The sequence below is a fragment of the Schistocerca serialis genome, chromosome 8 (genome assembly GCF_023864345.2).
Source record: "Schistocerca serialis cubense isolate TAMUIC-IGC-003099 chromosome 8, iqSchSeri2.2, whole genome shotgun sequence".
In the NCBI taxonomy this organism is placed as follows: Eukaryota; Metazoa; Arthropoda; class Insecta; order Orthoptera; family Acrididae; genus Schistocerca; species Schistocerca serialis.
Window position 1 is genome coordinate 304,502,040 of NC_064645.1, and position 24,263 is coordinate 304,526,302.

The 24,263-nt window shown below is 41.2% G+C and overlaps 1 protein-coding gene across 3 annotated transcripts in view; it reads right to left on the reverse strand.

The window, feature by feature from the left end:
• The window catches only part of LOC126416290 (zinc finger protein 836-like), a 208,782-nt gene that overhangs the window by 35,816 nt on the left and 148,703 nt on the right, over positions 1-24,263 (reverse strand). For all 3 annotated transcript variants that reach the window (XM_050083941.1, XM_050083942.1, XM_050083940.1), the window contains one exon: positions 3,461-3,640. In XM_050083941.1, coding sequence (XP_049939898.1) covers positions 3,461-3,640 — 180 coding nt within the window. The remainder of the gene's footprint in view (positions 1-3,460; positions 3,641-24,263) is intronic.

Genomic DNA, 24,263 nt, shown 5'->3' on the forward strand with positions numbered 1-24,263 from the left:
AGACCCAACTCACCTTATTTGTTCATGAGACCCAGAAAATATTAGATACAGGCTCCCAGGTAGATGCTATTTTTCTTGACTTCCGGAAGGCGTTCGATACAGTTCCGCACTGTCGCCTGATAAACAAAGTAAGAGCCTACGGAATATCAGACCAGCTGTGTGGCTGGATTGAAGAGTTTTTAGCAAACAGAACACAGCATGTTGTTATCAATGGAGAGACGTCTACAGACGTTAAAGTAACCTCTGGCGTGCCACAGGGGAGTGTTATGGGACCATTGCTTTTCACAATATATATAAATGACTTAGTAGATAGTGTCGGAAGTTCCATGCGGCTTTTCGCGGATGATGCTGTAGTATACAGAGAAGTTGCTGCATTAGAAAATTGTAGCGAAATACAGGAAGATCTGCAGCGGATAGGCACTTGGTGCAGGGAGTGGCAACTGACCCTTAACATAGACAAATGTAATGTATTGCGAATACATAGAAAGAAGGATCCTTTATTGTATGATTATATGATAGCGGAACAAACACTGGTAGCAGTTACTTCTGTAAAATATCTGGGAGTATGCGTACGGAACGATTTGAAGTGGAATGATCATATAAAATTAATTGTTGGTAAGGCGGGTACCAGGTTGAGATTCATTGGGAGAGTGCTTAGAAAATGTAGTCCATCAACAAAGGAGGTGGCTTACAAAACACTCGTTCGACCTATACTTGAGTATTGCTCATCAGTGTGGGATCCGTACCAGGTCGGGTTGACGGAGGAGATAGAAAAGATCCAAAGAAGAGCGGCGCGTTTCGTCACCGGGTTATTTGGTAACCGTGATAGCGTTACGGAGATGTTTAATAAACTCAAGTGGCAGACTCTGCAAGAGAGGCGCTCTGCATCGCGGTGTAGCTTGCTGTCCAGGTTTCGAGAGGGTGCATTTCTGGATGAGGTATCGAATATATTGCTTCCCCCTACTTATACCTCCCGAGGAGATCACGAATGTAAAATTAGAGAGATTAGAGCGCGCACGGAGGCTTTCAGACAGTCGTTCTTCCCGCGAACCATACGCGACTGGAACAGGAAAGGGAGGTAATGACAGTGGCACGTAAAGTGCCCTCCGCCGCACACCGTTGGGTGGTTTGCGGAGTATCAATGTAGATGTAGATGTAGATGAAGATGTAAATAAAAAAATCGACTGCCATGTCGGCAGCTGCAACACTACCTATATGGTGAATTTCTTGTACCACTTCATTGCACTGTTGTAAACAGGTGCTGCTTTGTGAAACTTGCACACTGAAACCTCTTTGCATACTCACTCACAGCTGGCAACTGCAAATTATAGCATGCAGAAAGCTTCTCTGCCTTGTTTGCTATCATTTTCAGCAACTACAGTTGGTGGCACCCCTGTTGGTAGTTTCCACAACTAATTTGCAGCCCTGTGTTTAAAAGAGCTATGAGAGATTGTCTTTCAAGGAACATATCTTTTCTTACATTATGTTAAGCCAATTACACATACTGTGAAAAGGATAGATTTTTACTCACCATACAGCAGAAATGTTGAGTCACAGACAAGCACCGCAAAAAGACTATTAAACACTTAAGCTTTCAACCAAAAGACCTTCTTCTGAAAAACACACACACACACATTTTTACGCAAATGTGGCTCATGCACATATAACCTTTGACAGAGAGCCACTGTGCGTGATGGTAGAAGCAGTCTGGGTGGTGGCAGAAAAATATTTCTATGTTATTTACATAGTTTTACGTGTTTTTATCCCCCACCTTGGATCCTTGCTCCTTCCACCTGGGCCAATAGAGAAAAGTTTTCTTATCCCTGGCCATTACCCAGTCCCACATACTGTTCCTGCGTTGTTGCTTGGCTCATGGAATCCCCCCCCCCCCTCCCCAAATGGCCTTACCATCAAATTACTAATGTCCAGCTACAACCCCTCCTTCCCTAATGACCGCTATCTGTTCAAATCCCGCCAATGCTTAACCCTCACCAACACAATCCTGCAAAAACCCTGTCAATCAGGCCAAAACCTCCTTGCAATACCTCCTCTCCATCTGTAAAATTCTCATGCTGTGCAATCCCAAATTCCTACATACCATCTCACACATTAACCTAAACCCCCACTCAAACCTCCCAACTGCCTCTAGTTGCCCTATGCTCTCTCCATCTTGTTCTTGTATGCTCCCACAAATAGCACTTTACTGTCCCCCACCCCAGGCTACCGTTACCCCCACGACCCAAACTGATTCCCCCATCATGCGCATTTGCTTGAAATCTGGTCTTGGCAGCCAGGGACTGTGGTCGTGTGGGTGAGCTGCATTTGTGTGAATGTATGTGCGTATGTTGTCTATTTTAGAAGAAAGTCTTCTGGCCGAAATCTTACAGGTTTCGTGTCTTTTTGTTGTGCCTGCCTGTGACTCAACATCTCTGCTGTATGGCAATCTATCCTTTTCACACTATTGACATTATTCCATCCTGAATCTTCCATTGTTTCATTTACCCATACCAATTTTTTAAAAGTTTCATCGACTTTATAATTAGACAGTATACTTTTTGTCTTCTCCCCGACTTTATAGATCTATCAATTCTTTCTACACATTTATAACTTTCAAACTTTGCTGCTGCTGCAGACAACTGCTTCATCTCTATTCTGAGTTTTCCATTGATGCCTCTGTTCTTTGGTCTTGGTTAATACTTCGCTACTTCCATATCTTCCTCCATTCTGTATAAAATTTTTAGTTTTTAAAGTTCTTAGCCTGACTTTTCTGTGTCCCTCATTGTCTTATTCTGATAAGTCAAACTACTTTTCTTATGCATAAGTAATTTCAAAAATTACATTTGAATATTTTATTCCATTTCTGCATATGAAACTGACTCCAAATGTTTCTATAATATATTTCTTACAGGTCTGTGATTATACTCGTGCAAAGGAAAGACTGGCGGACAGAATTTTAGGACCTCTAACAATCATTCCTCTATGTAACTAACTACTGAACACACTTTTGTACAAGATAAAGGGCACATTGTTCATGTTTCCAACACCCCCCCACCACCAACACACATACACACACACACCCCATTTTTATTTATTACTTATCCTTGATTTCATTGATTTGAACATAATTTTTGTTGCTGCTTAATGATATCCTTCTCCAGTGTTCAATATTCAAGGCATACTTTTTCAACACATATGGCAGCCCAAAACATGTACATTTCTCACAAGATTCGATTTCCAAAATCAATTGTAATTCTTATGTTCTTACAAAACTCTGAAAAATAATGCACAAACTCCTTAGTGACAACTTTTTCTGCACATTGATGGAATAAAAGTTTAGCTACTAAAAAGGGTTCTATATACAAGGAGCTGCTAAGTTTCCTTCAAATTTCCAAACTATGTTTCAGTTACTGTGTAAGCAAAATTAGGGTAAAGCACAAGCTTTGAGATTATAGCAACTTACCTTCTCACAATACTGGCAGTAGTAGTCTCGTGTCGCTCGTAATATTGGTAGATTGAGTTCAGGTACGGTGTCGGGAGGAATCTCTGGATGGCGCTTAGCCAAATGGTTCACCAGCATGCCACGACGTTTGAATCCTACTAAGCAGGTGTGACATTTGTAAATGAAACAGTTGAAGGTGGACTGAAAAAAAAAATGCACTAATTAGAATACTGAAACACTATGAGAAACAGGTAAGGAGAAATCTACTGCAAAGGATCGGAAGGGGGACAGGGGGCACTGCAGGTATGAGGCCCACTAAGAAAGTAAGTTTCCCAATGTTACTTCCTTTAAAGTAGACGAATTCAGCCAGGAAAATTGTGCATATGCAACAGATCTATGACGTGACAAACAGTGGCTGCAGCTTAGCTTGTAGATCACATGAATGGTTTCACAGGTAGCCCTGCCTTTGATGGGATAGGAGATGTTAGTGACCAGACTGGTGTAGGTGGTGGTGGGTGGATGCATGGGACATGTCTTCCATTTTATTTTATTTTATTTTATTTTATTTACATGTAAAGTTCTGTAGCACCAAATTGAGGAGCAAATCTCCAAGATCATGGAACATGTCAGTACATGTAATTACAACATAAAAGTAATAACAGATAAAAATAAAATGTTTATGAACCTGAAAAAAACCAATCCATAAATAAACACAGTCAACAATACAACAAGAATCAGCTTAATTTTTCAAGAAACTCCTGAACAGAATAGAAGGAGTGACCCGTGAGGAAACTCATTAGCTTTGATTTGAAAGTGCGTGGATTACTGCTAAGATTTTTGAATTCGAGCAGTAGCTTTTTGAAAATGGATGCAGCAGTATACTGCACACTTTTCTGCACTAGAGTTAAGGAAGTCTGATCCAAATGCAGGTTTGATTTCTGCCGGGTGTTAACAGAGTGAAAGCTGCTTATTCTTGGGAATAAGCTAATATTGTTAAGAAGAAATGATAGTATGGAATATATATATTGAGAGACCAATGTCCAAATACCCAGACTCGTGAACAGGAGTTGACAAGAGGTTCGTGAACTTACAGCACTTATTGCCTGAATGCCCATTTCTGAGCCAAAAATATCCTTTTAGAATGGGCAGAGTTACCCCAAAATATAAAAGCATATGACATAAGCGAATGAAAATAAGCAAAGTAGACTAATTTTTGTGTCAAACAATTACTCACTTCAGATACTGTTCAAATAGTAAAAATGGCAGCATTAAATCTTTGAACAAAATCCTGAATGTGGGCTTTTCACAACAGTGTACTATCTATCTGAACACCTAGAAATTTGAACAGTTCAGTTCCACTAATCATATGCCCATTCTGTGAGATTAAAATGTCAGGTTTTGTTGAATTGTGTGTTAGAAACTGTAAAAACTGAGTCTTGCTTTGATTTAGCATTAGTTTATTTTCTGCAAGCCATGAACTTAGGTCACAAACTGCACTATTTGAAACCGAGCCAATGTTGCACGCAACATCCCCTACTGCCAAGCTCGTGTCATCAGCAAACCGAAATATTTTAGAGTTACCAGTAATACTAGAAGGCATATCATTTATATAAACAAGGAACAGAAGTGGCCCCACAACTGATCCCTGCCCCCCCCCCCCCCCCCTTTCACCCTACCCCACTCAGACCCCACATCACAGCCATTCTCAACATTGTGAAAAATGACCTTTTGCTGTCTGTCGCTAAAGTAAGAGGTGAACCAATTGTGAGCTACTCCCCATATTCCGTAATGGTCCAACTTCTGGAGTAATATTTAGTGATCAACACAATCAAACACCTTAGTTAAATCAAAAAATATGCATAGCGTTCGAAACCTTTTGTTTAACCCATCTAGTACCTTAGAGAGGAAAGAGAATATAGCATTTTCAGTTGTTAAATCTGAACTGTACATTTGATAGCAAATCATGTGATATAAAATGATTAATTAACCTTACATAGACAGCCTTTTCAATAACTGATGACATAGAAATTGGTCTAAAATTGTCTACATTATCCTTTTCTACTTTTTTATAAAGTGGCTTTGCTACTGAGTATTTCACACCAGAAACATATATACCTGAGCCCTTTTCAGGGGCACAATTAACGATTTCTATTATATACATATAGAGGGAAACATTCCACGCGGGAAAAATATATATAAAAACAAAGATGATGTGACTTACCATACGAAAGCGCTGGCAGGTCAATAGAAACACAAACAGACACATACATACACACAAAATTCAAGCTTTCGCAACAAACTGTTGCCTCATCAGGAAAGAGGGAAGGAGAGGGAAAGACGAAAGGAAGTGGGTTTTAAGGGAGAGGGTAAGGAGTCATTCCAATCCCGGGAGCGGAAAGACTTACCTTAGGGGGAACAAAGGACGGGTATACACTCGTACACACACACATATCCATCCACACATATACAGACACAAGCAGACATATTTAAAGACAAAGAGTTTGGGCACAGATGTCAGTCGAGGCGGAAGTGCAGAGGCAAAGATGTTGTTGAATGACAGGTGAGGTATGAGTGGTGGCAACTTGAAATTAGCGGAGACTGAGGCCTGGTGGATAACGGGAAGAGAGGATATATTGAAGAGCAAGTTCCCATCTCCGGAGTTCGGATAGATTGGTGTTAGTGGGAAGTATCCAAATAACCCGGACGGTGTAACACTGTGCCAAGATGTGCTGGCCGTGCACCAAGGCATGTTTAGCCACAGGGTGATCCTCATTACCAACAAACACTGTCTGCCTGTGTCCATTCATGCGAATGGACAGTTTGTTGCTGGTCATTCCCACATAGAATGCATCACAGTGTAGGCAGGTCAGTTGGTAAATCACGTGGGTGCTTTCACATGTTGCTCTGCCTTTGATCATGTACACCTTCCGGGTTACAGGACTGGAGTGGGTGGTGGTGGGAGGGTGCATGGGACAGGTTTTACACCGGGGGCGGTTACAAGGGTAGGAGCCAGAGGGTAGGGAAGGTGGTTTGGGGATTTCATAGGGATGAACTAACAGGTTACGAAGGTTAGGTGGACGGCGGAAAGACACTCTTGGTGGAGTGGGGAGGATTTCATGAAGGATGGATCTCATTTCAGGGCAGGATTTGAGGAAGTCGTATCCATGCTGGAGAGCCACATTCAGAGTCTGATCCAGTCCCGGAAAGTATCCTGTCACAAGTGGGGCACTTTTGTGTTTCTTCTGTGGGAGGTTCTGGGTTTGAGAGGATGAGGAAGTGGCTCTGGTTATTTGCTTCTGTACCAGGTCGGGAGGGTAGTTGCGGTATGCGAAAGCTGTTGTCAGGTTGTTGGTGTAATGGTTCAGGAATTCCGGACTGGAGCAGATTCGTTTGCCACGAAGACCTAGGCTGTAGGGAAGGGACCGTTTGAAGTGGAATGGGTGGCAGCTGTCATAATGGAGGTACTGTTGCTTGTTGGTGGGTTTGATGTGGACGGACGTGTGAAGCTGGCCATTGGGCAGATGGAGGTCAACGTCAATGAAAGTGGCATGGGATTTGGAGTAGGACCAGGTGAATCTGATGGAACCAAAGGAGTTGAGGTTGGAGAGGAAATTCTGGAGTTCTTCTTCACTGTGAGTCCAGATCGTGAAGATGTCATCAATAAATCTGTACCAAACTTTGGGTTGGCAGGCTTGGGTAACCAAGAAGGCTTCCTCTAAGCGACCCATGAATAGGTTGGCGTACGAGGGGGCCATCCTGGTACCCATGGCTGTTCCCTTTAATTGTTGGTATGTCTGGCCTTCAAAAGTGAAGAAGTTGTGGGTCAGGATGAAGCTGGCTAAGGTAATGAGGAAAGAGGTTTTAGGTAGGGTGGCAGGTGATCGGTGTGAAAGGAAGTGCTCCATCGCAGCGAGGCCCTGGACGTGCGGGATATTTGTGTATAAGGAAGTGGCATCAATGGTTACAAGTATGATTTCCGGGGGTAACGGATTGGGTAAGGATTCCAGGTGTTTGAGAAAGTGGTTGGTGTCTTTGATGAAGGATGGGAGACTGCATGTAATGGGTTGAAGGTGTTGATCTACGTAGGCAGAGATACGTTCTGTGGGGGCTTGGTAACCAGCTACAATGGGGCGGCCGGGATGATTGGGTTTGTGAATTGAAGGTAGAAGGTAGGGGTGCGGGGTGTCGGTGGGGTCAGGAGATTGATGGAGTCAGGTGAAAGGTTTTGTAGGGGGCCTAAGGTTCTGAGGATTCCTTGAAGCTCCGCCTGGACATCAGGAATGGGATTACCTTGGCAAACTTCGTATGTGGTGTTGTCTGAAAGCTGACGCAGTCCCTCAGCCACATACTCCCGATGATCAAGTACCACGGTCGTAGAACCCTTGTCCGCCAGAAGGATGACGATGGACCGGTCAGCCTTCAGATCACGGATAGCCTGGGCTTCAGCAGGTGATGTTGGGAGTAGGATTAAGGTTTTTTAAGAAGGATTGAGATGCAAGGCTGGAAGTCAGAAATTCCTGGAAGGTTTAGAGAGGATGATTTTGAGGAAGAGGAGGTGGGTCCCTCTGTGACGGAGGACGGAACTGTTCCAGGCAGGGTTCAATTTGGATGGTGTCTTGGGGAGTTGGATCATTAGGAGTAGGATTAGGATCATTTTTCTTCGTGGCAAAGTGATACTTCCAGCAGAAGGTACGAGTGTAGGACAGTAAATCTTTGACAAGGGCTGTTTGGTTGAATCTGGGAGTGGGGCTGAAGGCTAAGCCTTTGGATAGGACAGAGGTTTCGGACTGGGAGAGAGGTTTGGAGGAAAGGTTAACTACTGAATTAGGATGTTGTGGTACCAGATTGTGTTGATTGGAATTTTGAGGTTTTGGAGAGAGTGGAGCTGGAAGTGGGAGGTTGAGTAGATGGGAGAGACTGGGTTTGTGTGCAATGAGAGGAGGTTGAGGTTTGCTGGAAAGGTTTTGAAGGGTGAGTGAGTTGCCTTTCCGGAGGTGGGAAACCAGGAGATTGGATAGTTTTTTGAGGTGAAGGGTGGCATGCTGTTCTAATTTGCGGTTGGCCTGTAGGAGGATGCTCTGAACAGCCGGTGTGGATGTGGGAGAGGAAAGATTGAGGACTTTTATTAAGGATAGGAGCTGACGGATGTGTTCATTGGCTGAGTTGATGTGTAGGTGAAGGATTAGGTGGGTGAGGGCAATGGATTGTTCAGTTTGGAACTGGTATAGGGACTGATGGAAAGAAGGGTTGCAGCCAGAGATGGAAACTTTAAGTGTGAGGCCTTTGGGGGTAATGCCAAATGTCAGACAAGCCTGAGAAAATAAAATATGCGAGCGTAATCTGGCTAGGGTGAAGGCATGTTTGCGGAGGGAATGTAAATAAAACTTAATAGGGTCGTTGTGGGGGTGTTGTGAGGGTGACATGGTATTAGAAGGTGGAAAGTGTAACATGAGGTTGAAATGAAAATGAAAATAACTGGAGATCTGTTGTGAAAAAAGGCGAAAAAGTGTTGGTTAAAGCTGGGCTATGTTGATCCTGTGGTGAACTTGGGTTGGTAGACAACGATGTGCACAAAGGTTAGGTGGTTGTGTTGCCGCCAAAACACGTTAAAGGATGGAGAGATTCGGGAAAATTTCGAAAAAACGGCGTGTAAAGATGGGAACTTGCTCTTCAATATATCCTCTCTTCCCGTTATCCACCAGGCCTCAATCTCCGCTAATTTCAAGTTGCCACCACTCATACCTCACCTGTCATTCAACAAAATCTTTGCCTCTGCACTTCCGCCTCGACTGACATCTCTGCCCAAACTCTTTGTCTTTAAATATGTCTGCTTGTGTCTGTATATGTGTGGATGGATATGTGTGTGTGTACGAGTGTATACCCGTCCTTTTTTCCCCCTAAGGTAAGTCTTTCCGCTCCCGGGATTGGAATGACTCCTTACCCTCTCCCTTAAAACCCACATCCTTTCGTCTTTCCCTCTCCTTCCCTCTTTACTGATGAGGCAACAGTTTGTTGCAAAAGCTTGAATTTTGTGTGTGGAATGACTCCTTACCCTCTCCCTTAAAATCCACTTCCTTTCGTCTTTCCCTCTCCTTCCCTCTTTCCTGACAAGGCAACAGTTTGTTGCGAAAGCTTGAATTTTGTGTGTATGTATGTGTCTGTTTGTGTTTCTATCGACCTGCCAGCGCTTTCGTATGGTAAGTCACATCGTCTTTGTTTTTAAATATATTTTTCCCGCGTGGAATGTTTCCCTCTATATATATATACGAAATTGCAAAGAGAGGAGCAAGAGGAGAGTAATGACCCTACATCATCATTCAGCATGGAAGAATTAAAATAAGTAAAAATGGCAAATCAGCTGGCTTGGATGATATACGAACCGAGCAAATCAAACACTTCGGCTTAAATACAAAGAAATGGATTCTCCAATTTTCTGAGAACTGTGTAAACAGAAACCAAATTTCAACAATATGGCAGAAGAATTGAGTGATTGCTTTGCTGAAACCTGGCATAGAAGGAAATGATCCACGGAATTTTAGACCAGTTGCACTACTTTGTCATCTTTACAAATTGCTGGAAAGACTGATTTTGAATCACCTATCACCTGCAATTGACACCTTACTTATACCTCAGCAATCTAGATTTCGTCTAGGTACAAGCTGTACTGAACAACTGCTAAAACTCGCACAGTTTACACGAGATGGCTTTGAAGCTCAGAAGGTGACAGGAGTGGCATTTGTCGACTTATCAGCGACGTATGACACAGTCAATCACCAGCTACTACTAGTCAAGGTCTACAATCTGACAAAAGATTTAGATCTAACCAGACTCATTGCCTCCCTTCTGCAGAATCGCAGGTTCTTTGTAGACTTTCAAGGACAATGTAGTTGATGGAGACTACAGAAGAATGGCCTCCTGCAAGGAGGCTTTTTGGCTCCAATTATGTTTAATATATACACAAACAGCCAACCTACAGCCCCAAACACCAGGAGCTTCTTACATGCTGACGACCTCGCTCTAACCACCCAGAGCACAGATTTTGAATCAGTGGAGAACAACCTCACAAATGCCCTTGAAGATCTATCCAGATACCACAACACAAATCAGCTTAAACAAAACCCTTCAAAGACCCAAGTGTGTGCTTTTCATTTGAGAAACAAGCAAGCCCCTCGAAAGTTGAAAATAGTATGGCCGGGGGTTGAACTGGAACACTATGAGACTTCAAAATACCTAGGAGTGACACTTGATAGATCTCTCACTTTCAAAAGCACTGCATGAAATGCAAATCAAAAGTCTCTGCCAGGAACAATCTCCTACAGAAACTGCCCTGATCACAGTGGGGTAGTCAACCTGAAACAATCCGAACATCTGCAATGCCACTATGCTATTCTGCAGCAGAGTATGCCTGTCCTGTTTGGTATAATTCAACTCATGCCAAACAGGTGGATGTAGCTCTCAATGAAACCTGCAGAATCATAACAGGTTGCTTGAAACCCACTCCAGTCACATGGCTTTACCACCTGCAGGTATAGCACCACTACCTGTTCGAAGAGAGATAGTTGCGAACAAGAAAGAAATGCAGCGGAACAGGAAATTACTCATCCTCTGTATGGGTGTGAACTGCATCTGCAACGACTGAAGTCAAGGAAGAGTTTCATTATGGCATCAAAGAAACTTAGAACCATTGCTCAAAAAGCTAGGTAATACTATGGAGGGTTATGACCTATCTTCCACCTGGTTGGAAAAGAGTTGTTGAAGTTTTACCTACAGGCCATGACAGGGAATGGACAACTTGGAAGTCCCTGAATAGACTGAGATCCAGGGTCAGAAGATCAAAAGTTAACCTGGCAAAATGGGGATACACTGATCCAAATGATATTCAGTGTGACTGTGGAGAAGAACAGACAGTCTGGCATATGCTTCGGTGTCGATTGTGTCCAGTCTCGTGTACAGAAGATGGCCTTCAACAAGCAACAGAAAATGCACTGGAAGTGGCAAAGTTTTGGTAAAAAGTAACTTAATCATAACTGTGTAAATCGTATGTATATGTACCTGTATCTTTCTGACACAAGAATAATAATAAACTGAATATTTTAATCGTTCAGGGAACCGACCAGTCCTAAACGAAAAATTACAAATATGGCTAAATACAGGGCTAACATGTGCAGCACAGTACTTTAATATTCTGCTAGGCACTCCATCATATCCATGAGAGTCCTTAGTCTTCAGTGATTTAATTATTGACTCATTCTCCCCATTATCTGTATCACAGAGGAGTATTTCAGACATCAATCTTGGAAAGGCATTTGGCAAGAAAGTTTTATGGTTCCCTGTAGAAACTAAATTTCTAATAAATGAAAAGCACCAGTTGCTTTTGTTCTACAATATTAATATTGTTCTACAATATTGTAGAACAAAAGCAAACTGGTGCTTTTCATTTATTATAATGTTGTTCTACCAAGAAACGATGGAAGATTCTCTTAACTAAATTTCTATTTAATTCACCAGCAATGCTCATAAAATGATTGTTAAAAACTGTACATATAACTGATTTATCATTAAGAGAAATATTTTTACTAAGAACTGACTTTATATCATCGACCTTGTGCTGCTGACCAGACACTTCCTTCACAACTGACAATATGGTTTTAATTTTATATTGTAAATTAGCTATTCTATTTGCATACCACACACTCTGTCTTCCTAATAATATTTTTAAGCACCTTACAATACTGTTTGTAATGGGCTACTGTACCTTGATTGTGACTACTTATAACATTTTGATATAATTCCCACTTTGTTCTACGTGATACCCTTATCCCACCAGTCAGCCAACCAGGCTGCCTATTACTGTTAGTACCCCATTTAGAATGTTCTGATGGTAAGCAACTCTCAAAGAGCATGAGCAATGTGTTAAAGAAAGCATTATATTTATCATCTATGTTATCAGCACTATAAACATCCTGCCACTCTTGTTCCTTGACAAGGCTTAAAAAACTCTCTACTGCTGTTGGATTAACTTTCCTACATAGTTTGTAATTATATGTGACATTTGTTTGGGTACAAAAGCTTTTTATTTTTAAAATTTGTGCATCATGGTCTGAAAGGCCATTCACCCTTTTACTAACAGAATGCCCATCTAGTAATGAAGAATGAATAAAAATATTGTCTATGGCTGTGCTACTGCTCCCCTGCACCCCTAGTTGGAAAAACAGTCTGCATCGAATCATATGAATTTAGGAGATCTACCAACATCCTTTTTCTTGCTCCATCATATACAAAATTTATATTGAAGTCACCACATATAAACAATTTCTGGTACTTTCTACAAAGTAAATCAAGAATCCTCTCTACCTTGAGCAGGAATGCTCTGAAGGCAGAGTTAGGGGACCTATAAACAACAAAAATTAGAAGTTTAGTTTCATTAGATTCAACTGCCCCTGCACAACATTCAAATATATGTTCAGTGCAGTGCCGTGATATGTCTATGTACTCAAATGGAATACTGTTTTTTACGTACATAGCCACTCTCCCACCCTGCAAGGAACTCCTTGAAAAAACAGCCAGCTAATCTGTATCCTGGTAAAGGAAGTCTCTGAATTGTGAAATTATTTAAGTGGTGCTTCGACATACCAAAAATTTCAAGAGTCTAAATCTCTAAGCAGTTCACTAACTTTATCTCCAATACCTCTTATATTCTGATCAAATATGCTAACCTCTTCTCTACTTGGAAACATGACATCCTCTGAAAGTTAGCCCTTAGTTAGAGGGACTTTCTTTAAGCAGATATATGTATCAGCAGACTTCAATCTAAAAAAGGTGCAGCTCTGAGCACCAACTACTACAGAAATTTTTCCACGAGTGATCCCACCACCACACTACACTGACACCTATAAGCTTTGCCACCCTCCCCTTCCCAGACCTATTGAGGTGCAGGCCATGCATAGTGAAACCTGATCTACTGATGGACCCAACTGGCACCACTGAAATGTGACCCATACCCTCCGCCATCAGCGTCCTCTCCACCCCCATGTTAACACGCCTAACAGCCACATTAAGATGAGGCTGATCGTGGTGCTGAAACAGTTGCACGAAATGCACATTAGTGCCTCCAGTTTGAGTAGGTATCTTTACCAGGTCACCACCTACATCATATTTCTCATCCCTATCAAGACTGTTCCCTGTTCTCCTTAGTACAATTCCTACATAACTCCCCTATGCTGTCAGTCACCTGAGCCAAACATCTAGGTCTATCACAGGGATACGAGCCACAAGGCATGGAGTTGGGAGCAGGGGTTGTGTAGCAATTGATGAAGATAGTAAAAATTCGGTGAACAGCGCAATACCACTGCGGGACGGGTGGGAAAGATAGTGGGTAGGACATTCCTAATCTCAGAGCATGACAAGAGGTAGTCGAAACCTTGGGGGAAAGTGATTCAGTTGCTCGGGGGGAGAAAGTGATTCAGTTGCTCCAGTCCTGGATGATACTGAGTCATGAGGGTAATGTTCCTCTGTGGCTGTACGGTGGTACTTTGGAAGTGGTGGGTGACTGGAGAGATAAGGCACAGGAGTTCTGTTTTTGTACAAGGTTGGGAGGGTAATTACGGTCGGCAAAGGCCTCAGTGAGACCCTTGGTATATTCGAGAGCGACCGCTTTTCACTACAGACGCAATGGCCACAGGTGGCTGGGCTGTAGGGAAGCGATATCTTGGTATGGAATGGGTGGCAGCTGTCGAAGTGGAGGTACTGATGTAGCTGTCTTTGACATGGAGGTTAACATTGAGGAAGGTTCAGTAGGCCCAGGTGAAGAGAATGGGGGAGAAGATGTTGAGGTTCTGGAGGAATGTGGATAGGGTGTCCTCAACCTCAATCCAGATCTTGAAGATGTCATCAGTGAATCTGAAACAGGTGATGGGATGGGATTCTCGAGGTTTAGGAAGAATTCCTCTAGATGGGCCAAGAAAAGGTTGTCATAGGATGTCCTGCGGGTGCCCTCAGCTGTACCACAGATTTGTTTGTAGGTAATGCTTTCAAAGAAGATGTTATTGTGAGTGAGGATATAGTTGGTCATGGCAACTGGGAAGGACGTTGTAGATTTAAATTAGTTGGAAGTTGGGAAAGGTAGTTTTCAATAGCAGTAAGGTTCAAAAGTTGCTCTGAGCACTATGGGACTTAACATCTGAGGTCATCAGTCCCCTAGAACTTAGAACTACTTAAACCTAACTAACCTAAGGACACCACACACATCCATGCCCAAGGCAGGATTCGAACCTGCGACCGTAGCAGCAGCGCGGTTCCGGACTGATGCGCCTAGAACCGCTCGGCCACACCGGCCGGCTAGCAGTAAGGCAATGGGCATAAGGGATGTTGGTGTAAAGGGAGTTGGCATCAACAGTGATGAGCAGGAAATTAGGGATACTAGTGTAAAGGGATGTAGCATCAATAGTGACGAGCAGGCTACCATATGGTAAAGGAACAGGAACTATGAAGAGTCAGCGGAGGAAATAGTCGGCATCTTTTATCCAAGAGGGTAGATTGCAGGTAATAGCCTGAAGGTGTTGGTCTACGAGAGCAGGGATTTTCTCAGAGGGAGCACAGAAACCAGCTTAGTGATTTAAGGTTGTTTATATCTCAAATCTAGTAGACTGTATCATGTATTGTGCAAATAAAATATTTAGTGATTTAAGGTTGCTTACTATCAAATTATGAACCTGTCCTCTTTGCCAGTAGAAATAAAACACTGTAGAAGAACTGCCTTTAATTCAGTTTGTGTGTACACAGTATGCTTTAGTGCAGGCCTGTTCCATCGGTCTGCTCATGCAAGATGGCTCGCACTAATGCCTCAGCATTGAACAACCAGCTAGCTCATGGCAAATAATGGTGAGGGGAGGAGAGGAGGAATTGGAACAGGCCGGCTTGGCACGAGAAACTGTTGTCAACTAATCAATTCTGCGACCCTGATACCAGTGTGTGGAGATGTATCCCTTCATGATGACTACCTAATGCTTTTTGTGGCAAATTTATTCCATAAAACTGTTACACATAAGTAACAAAGAAATGAATGAACTGACAAGGTGAAGAACATGGGGCAGCCAACTATGAAAAATGATATTTCTTATGACTGATACAGCCTTATGACAATCGTCATTTTCGGCCGAAATTCAAATTGATGTCAGTTTGTATTTCATGGCTATTTTATTCACACGTTAACTGTAAAAATACTGGATGTCAATTAATAGTACTTATTTTGCTTTTCACTAAAGCATCAATGTCTAGTTGTGAGTGCTACTAATTCAAAGATAAGCTTTTAAGTTGATGTCTGTCATTGAGCTTCTGTGAGGAGAATTTTCTCTCTTCACTGCAGAAAATAGTTGGTTGCACAAATGTAAGTCCAGACACTGGCACAATCATACTGCAAACTTGTAAAGTCATTAAAATTTATGTTGAAGAAAACTTTTATACAAGTCTAAAAGACTTATTTTATTATGAAACTTATTATGCAACTGCTTGTCAAATTTATTATTTATTATAAGTGTGTAAGTTCTAACTGCTGCTAGGTATCCTGCACTAATGTGTTATAAATTGATACTGGTGCACCTGACCTATGCTTTGAAGTTCCTGACCTGGTGATAATGCCGTTTTCACATATTCTAAAGGAGTTACTCCCTGCTTGAAGCATTGAACCATTAACTATATAGGCTTACTCCTGAGGCTACAGTGAACCTTAACACATGGTCATTCCTCTGAAGATAGTTCACAGATTGCACTTCCCCAATTGTACATAATGACGTGACAGCCCCTTTTTACTGCAAAGGTACACTACTCAGGTGTCGAGAGTGTGTGTGTGTGTATGTGTGTGTGTGTGTGTGTGTGTGTGTGTGTGTGTGTAAGTGCTCATGCTCGCCTAGCCACCTCTTGGACAGGCCTGCTATAGTGGATTCAGTCAAGACTGGATCCAGTAACACAAGCCTCAGACAAATCTGTGGCATTGTGGGTATGTTTGAGATGTGGTCAACCCAATCTTCGACGGTGTCTCAGCATTCAAAAACGGACACTTGGTTGTACCTTACCTAGTTTGCTCCACTGACTGTCCACCTTGGTGGCCTCCTTTTCTGTGAGAACTAAGCCCCGCAGTAGAAGAGGTTATCAAGGTAACTGTAATACGAGGTCCATGAAAATCTCATAGCCTCTTGTGGTGGTAGTAACACAGAAGTCACTGTAAGCTTCTGTATCTCATGAATTTCAACAGTAACTGCTTGAGGGTCTAGCAGGACGGCAGAAGAAGAGTACATATTATTTAGTGCGAAGGTCACCCTCCTTTAGCCCTTCCATCAGTAAGATACAGTGCCTTACATAGAAGTGTTAGCAGTTTCATGCATTAAGGATGCATTAAGGATTTCATTTCCTTCATTTTGGTTCCTGAATCTGCTCATGTTCCAGTGCAACTTGGGAGCCATGTTTTCAGTGAAGATTTGTACCAACATCCTCCAGGAGGAATACCGTGTCTTACCAATGTGCCACATTTGTTTCATGTGGTTCCATTAAGTCCACAGCATCTGCAGAAATGTCTTGACATTTGTTATTAAAGCTAGTATTGAGTGATCTGACCATATTCAACTCAGATCCTGATGTTTTCTGCCTTTTATTCTATTTGACTTTTAGTGAGAAGGAAGGAACTTTAGCAGAGTGATGTACAAAGATGAAGATACGTGGTGGAAAAATAAAATGGAGCAATGTGCAATAACAAGCCGGTGTGTACTATATAAAACACCAGCCACAAACAGAGTAACATTCTGCTACACCTGCCTGTAGTGTGCACTTTCGGATTTGTGAAGAATATTCAGAGCCAATTTTCATTTTAACATACATGTAGCAAGGCTATTTAGTCTCTGTAGTTTTTGTTCTGGACAATATATAGCAGAAACAAGGGTTACACTAACAAACCATAGCAACAGTTTTCCAAGTACATAATTTTCTTAAAATAGCGTAATCTGCAGTAACTACTGTTTCTTATTGAGAATAACCCAGCATTTCCAGTTGCTTGAGGTAACGACATTTGGAATATGTGATGTGGGGACAATGACAGAGAGCACATTGGCAGCACTGCAAACTATTCTTCATCCCTATCCGAGCAGAATACATCATGAACTTGGGTTCTAAACTGCACACCCTTTTAGTGGATTTGTCTTGATTTGTTCTCTACATAGACACTGTTTGCTGTGCACTACTTGTAAGCATGAGCTGCTACAGGGTGGTAACTTATTTTGTGGCTGTTGCAGTTCTACAAGTGTATCTTCAGGTGTATGGTTCCATCACCAATCTGAATTTGTGCAAACATTCTAACTTTCTGCACCAGATTTTTCACTGAAAAATATTCTAATATTCTGATACACAATTATGAAATCAATGCAACAAAAATGGCAATAGAATATACTTTCCAATAATCAGCTTCTCCATAGAAAACATTAGCAAAGCAAAATGGTACCATGTTCATACATCGGTCAACAATTATTGGAAATGGGTAATAAGATCTGAGAAGTCATTTTTCTGCATTTTTGTATAGCACGACACCATAGTGTCCGTCTGCAGCTCAACAATGCCCCTATGTAGTAAGTAGTAATTTATCCTTTCCAGTACTATTGTTATTCCATCCTGGACTTTCTACTGTTTAACAGGCCTAACCTTAAAATGTAGAGGTGTCTCCAAGCATACGTGTGCCGCTGCTCTACCATTCCACTGATCTCCAATGACTGATTACACTTTTCGGGTGACAATGTAACTTATGTTCATCAACTTCCAATACAGCAATGTCGCAATTAACAATTTTGGTCAAAAGAGTTCTGAAACACACCTCTCTTTATGGACCTAATCACCCAACCTCTATACCATAATTCATTTGAAACTAGAGACTCCAGAACAGACTTACTTTCTGTCAACAATGAGAGAAATACGCCGTTTACTGAATGATAAGCAGTACAAAATTCTCGTGAAAATCAATTCATAAGTTGCATGCTGCCATTCCAAAATGAGCTGCAGTTGTGCGAATCATTAAAAATCACCTTTTCTTTTCAGTAACTGAAAAGAATTGAATGTTTTCATGTTATTTCCATTACTCAAAAAAGGTAAGAGTGAGTGATAATAAATACATCTAGAATACCGAGCAATATTCAAGTCTAGAAAAGGAATATTTGGTTGCATAAGACTATCTATTGCATTTGTGAACGTGTAGGGACATGGAAACATCATTTAAATGATTATGTGATGAATTACGTTACATGGTAGTTTTTACCTATGTATCACAAAAATGGAAGATTTTAACAAAACAAACCAAAGTTTAGCATTTTCTTTCAAATAAAATATCACAAATATGGGAAGAAGAAGGAAGGAAGATTGGGTTTAACATCCCGTTGGCATCAAGGTTATTAGAGATGGAGCACAAGTTCGGATTGTGCCAATGATGGTGAAGGAAACTGGCTGTGTCCTTTCAAAGGAACCATCTGGACATTTGCCTAGAACGATTTAAGGAAATCATGAAAAACCTAAATCTGGATGGCCCGTCAGGGGGTTTGAACTGTCATCCTCCTCAATGCGAGTCCAGTGTGCTAACCACTGCGCCACCTCAGTCGGTACAAATAGGGGGCAGCACCTAACTGATAAAATCTTTCTGCTTTGTATTATGTGACAATAATTGCTTCTTAAACTCTGCAATATAATGTGCTGAATTTATGTGGTATTCAATATTAAGATAGCAAGCAGTATTTCGGAAAAAAAAACATTTTACTTGGTCATAATTTGCATGCTGAAATATATCCATCATTATCAATACGTCTATGTCCCAACATTTAATTGTGAAAATGAAACCATTTAACCAACAATGGAAGTAATCTGTGCTCTAGTTTTGAATACTAATCGCAATTTGTTATGTTGGATTGTCAACAGAACTCAACACCAATGTCAAATTCTCTTACCTGGAAATTAATGATGTTCACACTGTCAACACAGTAGAATGTTGATATCAAATATTTTTGGCAAGAATGTAGAGATTCTCCAAGTCATGTGAACACACCCACCCCCTACATGTGCACACGCGCGCGCCCACACACAACCATTTACACAAAAAGAAAGACACCCCACGCACAAAGGAATTATCCGAATGGGATGGAAATCCATAGATATGATGTACATGTAAAGGCAAATAAATGATTAACAATTTAGAAAAATTCAGATGATTTGTTCAAGAGAAAGAGCTTCACAAATTGAACTAGTCAATGCTTTACCTCTGGCCCTTATGTATGTAGCACTGTCTGACAGTTGGATGTCGTTCTGAGGAATGTTGTTGTTGTTGCTCCTGCAGTTGTTATCTTCAGTCCAAAGATTGGTTTGATGCAGCTCTCCATGCTACTCTATTCCGTGCATGCCTCTTCATCTACTAATAACTACTTCGATCTACATCCTCCTGGATCTGCTTACTGTATTAATCTCTTGGCCTCCCTCTACAATTCTTACCCCCACCCCCTGCCACATTCCTATCAATACTAAATTGGTGATCCCTTGACATCTCAGAAGGTGTCCTATTAACCGATCCCTTCTTCTAGTGAGGATGTGCTACAAATTTCTTTTCTTATTCAGGATTGTCTCATTAGTTATGTGATCTACCCATCTAATATTCAGCTTTCTTCCGTAGCACCACATTTCAAAACCTTCTATTCTCTTCTTATCTAGACTGTTTATCGTCCATGTTTCACTTCCATACATGGTTACATTTCATACAAGTACTTTCAAAAAAGACTTCCTAACATTTAAATCTATATTCAATGTTAACAGATTTATCTTCTTCAGAAACGCTTTTCTTTCCTTTGCTCAACTACTTTCTATATTCTCTCTACCTCGGCCATCATCAGTTATTTTACTACCCAAATAGCAAAACTCACCCACTACATTAAGCGTCTTGTTCCAAACCTAAATCCCTCAGCATCATACAATTTAATTTGACTACATTCCATTATCCTTGTTTTGCTTTTGTTCATGTTCATATTATATGCTCCTTTCAAGACACTGTCCATTCATTTCAACTGCCCTTCCAAGTACTTTGCTGTCTCTGACAGAATTACATCATCATTGAAAAATATAAAAGTTTTTTTTTTTTTTTTCTTCTCCCTGAACTTTAATTCCTTCTCCCAATTTTTCTTTATTCTTGACTCAATGTACAAATTGAATAACATCAGCAACAGGCTACAACTACTGCTTCCCTTTCATACCCTTTGACTCACAGCTGCCATCTGGTTTCTGCACAAGTTTTAAATAGTCTTTCGCTACATGTATTTTATGCCTGCTACCTTCAGAAGTTTGAAGAGAATAGTCCAGTCAATAAGGTCAAAGCTTTCCCCACATACGACATGGTAAAAACGTAGGTTTGTTTTTCCTTACCTATCCTCTAAGATAAGTCACGGATCAGTACCACCTCGTGTGTTTCTAAATCTCTCCAGAACCCACACTGATCTTCCCTTAGGTTGGCTTCTACCAGTATTTCCATTCTGCTGTGAAGAATTTATGTTATTATATTGTAACCATGACTTATCAAACTGATAGTTCAATAATATTCACGCCTGTCAGCATCTGCTGTTCTTTTGGAATGGAATTGTTATATTCTTCTTGAAGTCGGAGGGATATCAGGCCAAATCTAGTCCAATAGGTGCTTTAGACTGTCGAAATCACAAGATGGTTAGAAGGCCCTGTCCATAATGCTCCAAACGTTCTCAACTGGGGAGAGATATGGCAATCCTGCTGCTCAATGTAAGGTTTGGCAAGCACAAAGACAAGGAGTAAAAACTTTCAATACAGTATGTGCAGGAGGCATTGTGGCATTGTCTTGTTGAAAAGTAGGCCAAGGATGGCTTTCATCGACATACCACTGTGCTGTGTAAGGGCACTGCACATGACAGCCTAAAGCACCGCTTTTTAAAAAACATCCCAGACTATAACTACTGACTGTATGTCACGGACAGCAGTGCAATACCAACCTGACTGCTTGCCAGACCCTACCTTGGCCAGCAAGGTCACCAGAAGGCAGGGCCCTGCAATTTAGATGATCTAGCTTGCCAAATGGACAGAATTTGGCTTGATATCCTTCAGGAGGACTTCCAACAACTCTAGCAATCAATGCCAAGCCAAATACCTGCTTGCATAAGGGCCAGAGGTGGACCAATGTGTTACTGACTTGCTCAATTTCTGAAACTTTTTAAAGTGGTTCAAATGGCTCTGTGCACTATGGGACTTAACATCTGAGGTTCTAGAACTTAGAACTACTTAAACTTAACAAACCTACAGACATCACACACATCCATGCCCAAGGCAGGATTCGAACCTGCAACAGTAGCAGTCGCGCAGTTCCGGATTGAAGCGCCTAGAACTGCTTGGACACTGCGGCCGGCTGTGAAGTTCTTTCTCTTCAATAAATCAACCTTTTTTTAAAAATTGTACTCATCTGCTTATGGTTAAAGGGTTAAATGATGTTGGCGCCCTCTTGGGTAAAATATTTTGGAGGTAAAATAGTCCCCCATTCGGATCTCCAGCTGGGGACTACTCAGGAGGATGTCGTTATCAGGAGAAAAAATCTGGCATTCTACGGATTGGAGCATGGAATGTCAGATCCCTTAATTGGGCAGGTAGGTTAGAAAATTTAAAGGAAATGGATACGTTAAAGTTAGATATAGTGGGAATTAGTGAAGTTCGGTGGCAGGAGGAACAAGACTTCTGGTCAGGTGAATACAGGGTTATAAATACAAATCAAATAAGTGTAATGCAGGAGTAGGTTTAATAATAAATAAAAAAATAGGAACAAGGGCCAGCTACTATGAACAGCATAGTGAATGCATTATTCTAGCCAAGATAGACACGAAGCCCACACCTATCACAGTAGTACAAGTTTATATGCCAACTATAGTTCAATTCTTTTACCTTGGCGGCTCGCGCATGCCCGCCCAGACGCGGGAGATTGCTGCGCTGCCAGTTGCACACGACGCACGCGCCAATAGAAGCAGCGCCATAGTATAGCATAGTTCGCAAGCTTACGTTTATGGGGGGAGCGCGCAGTTCATGAAGTAAAGCCACCACGGCCGCATTAACCCTTTCGCTGCTACAAAGATGTGCTCCCTGCATTCCGCGCTGTGCGCGATTTTGTCACTGCACTGCTCACCTGTGCAGACCCATCGTGTTCCGACTGCTTTGACACAAAAACTATTTGGCCCAAAAATTAGATTTTTACACATCTTCTTGACTGATACCTTCCCTCCATAAAGGACTTAATTTTGTTTCGATGTTCAACGCAGTTATTATGCAGCATTAAATATAGTAAACCATTGCACGAAATTTTGAAGAGTTTGCAGAGTATACCTTCCGTATGGTCGATTTTAGTTGCCACAATGTTGAGAATGAAATGTGGACAAGATACCTAAATTTCATATAAAATTTACTTTATAACAATAGCTCATTTAAGTACCACATAGGTGTCGTATGTAATATTGAGAAACATTCCGTCTTTCGCGAGTGTAACAAAAGTTTTATTTACACTGTGCACGTTTGGCTTTATTTTAAAGCACTTCAATCAATCAAAAGGAAGTAGACAAAATACATTAAACAAAACTGTGGACTTATAAAAACATTAGGACTTGAATATACTGTTTATCAGTGAAGTGCTCTGAGCTATGCCAAATATAATTTTTGTGTGTGGCACACACAAACATCATTTATTTGCTAAAACACTGATCTGCCAACACAAACATTGAATATTGTGTTACCGCAGCACAAAACTAAGAAAGGTGACTTGGCAATGGAGGAGACAAAATACTGTCCACCGAAGATGCTTCAAAAGAGAGAAACGTGTCTGGTCTAAATAAGCCCCTTATTACAGTTGCAGAAGAGGAATATATTTCAGTACCATTGGTAAAACTCCGACTGTGGAACAAAAACAAGAAAGAGAACATGAGTACCATTGTGTATGTGCCATACCTTTCCTTGATTGAAGTGCTTTAAAATAAAGCCAAACGCGTCCGGTGTAAATAATACTTTTATTACAGTCGCGAAAGACGGAATATTTCTCAATATTACATACGACACCTATGTCATACTTAAATTAAATGAGATATTGTTATACAGTAAATTTTATATGAAATTTAGGTATCTTGTCCACATTTCATTCTCAACATTGTGGCAACTAAAATCGTCCGTACGGAAAGTATACGCTGTGGACTTCTACCTCTGCAAACTCTTCAAAATTTCATGCAATGGTTTACTACATTTAATGCTGCATAATAACTGTGTTGAACATTGAAACAAAATTAAGTCATTTATGGGGGGAAGGTATCAGTCAAGAAGACGTGTAAAAATCAAATTTTTGGGCCAAATAGTTTTTATGAAATCGAATGATAAGTGTGTCAAAGCAGTGGGAACACCATGTGTCTGCACAGGCGAGCAGTGCAGTGATGACAAAATCGTGCACACCGCGGAATGCGGCGAGCACGTGTCTGCAGCAGCGAAAAGGTTAATGAAGAGACAAAGCACTAGAAATTTCAAAAAATTGCATTCAAACGAATATAATTCATGAAGTAAGGCACTTCGATATTGTTTTTAAATAATGAAAATGTTAATCACCGCACAAGGTTTGAACTCATAACCTTTGGCATAGCAGCCCAACACCTTAACCGTTACGCTAACGTACCTTATCTGACTACATAACGCCATGTATGCACTATAACACGTCACGCAAAATACTGACAAACACTGTTGGTATGACTATGAATTACTCACGCTTCGTTGAAGTACAATA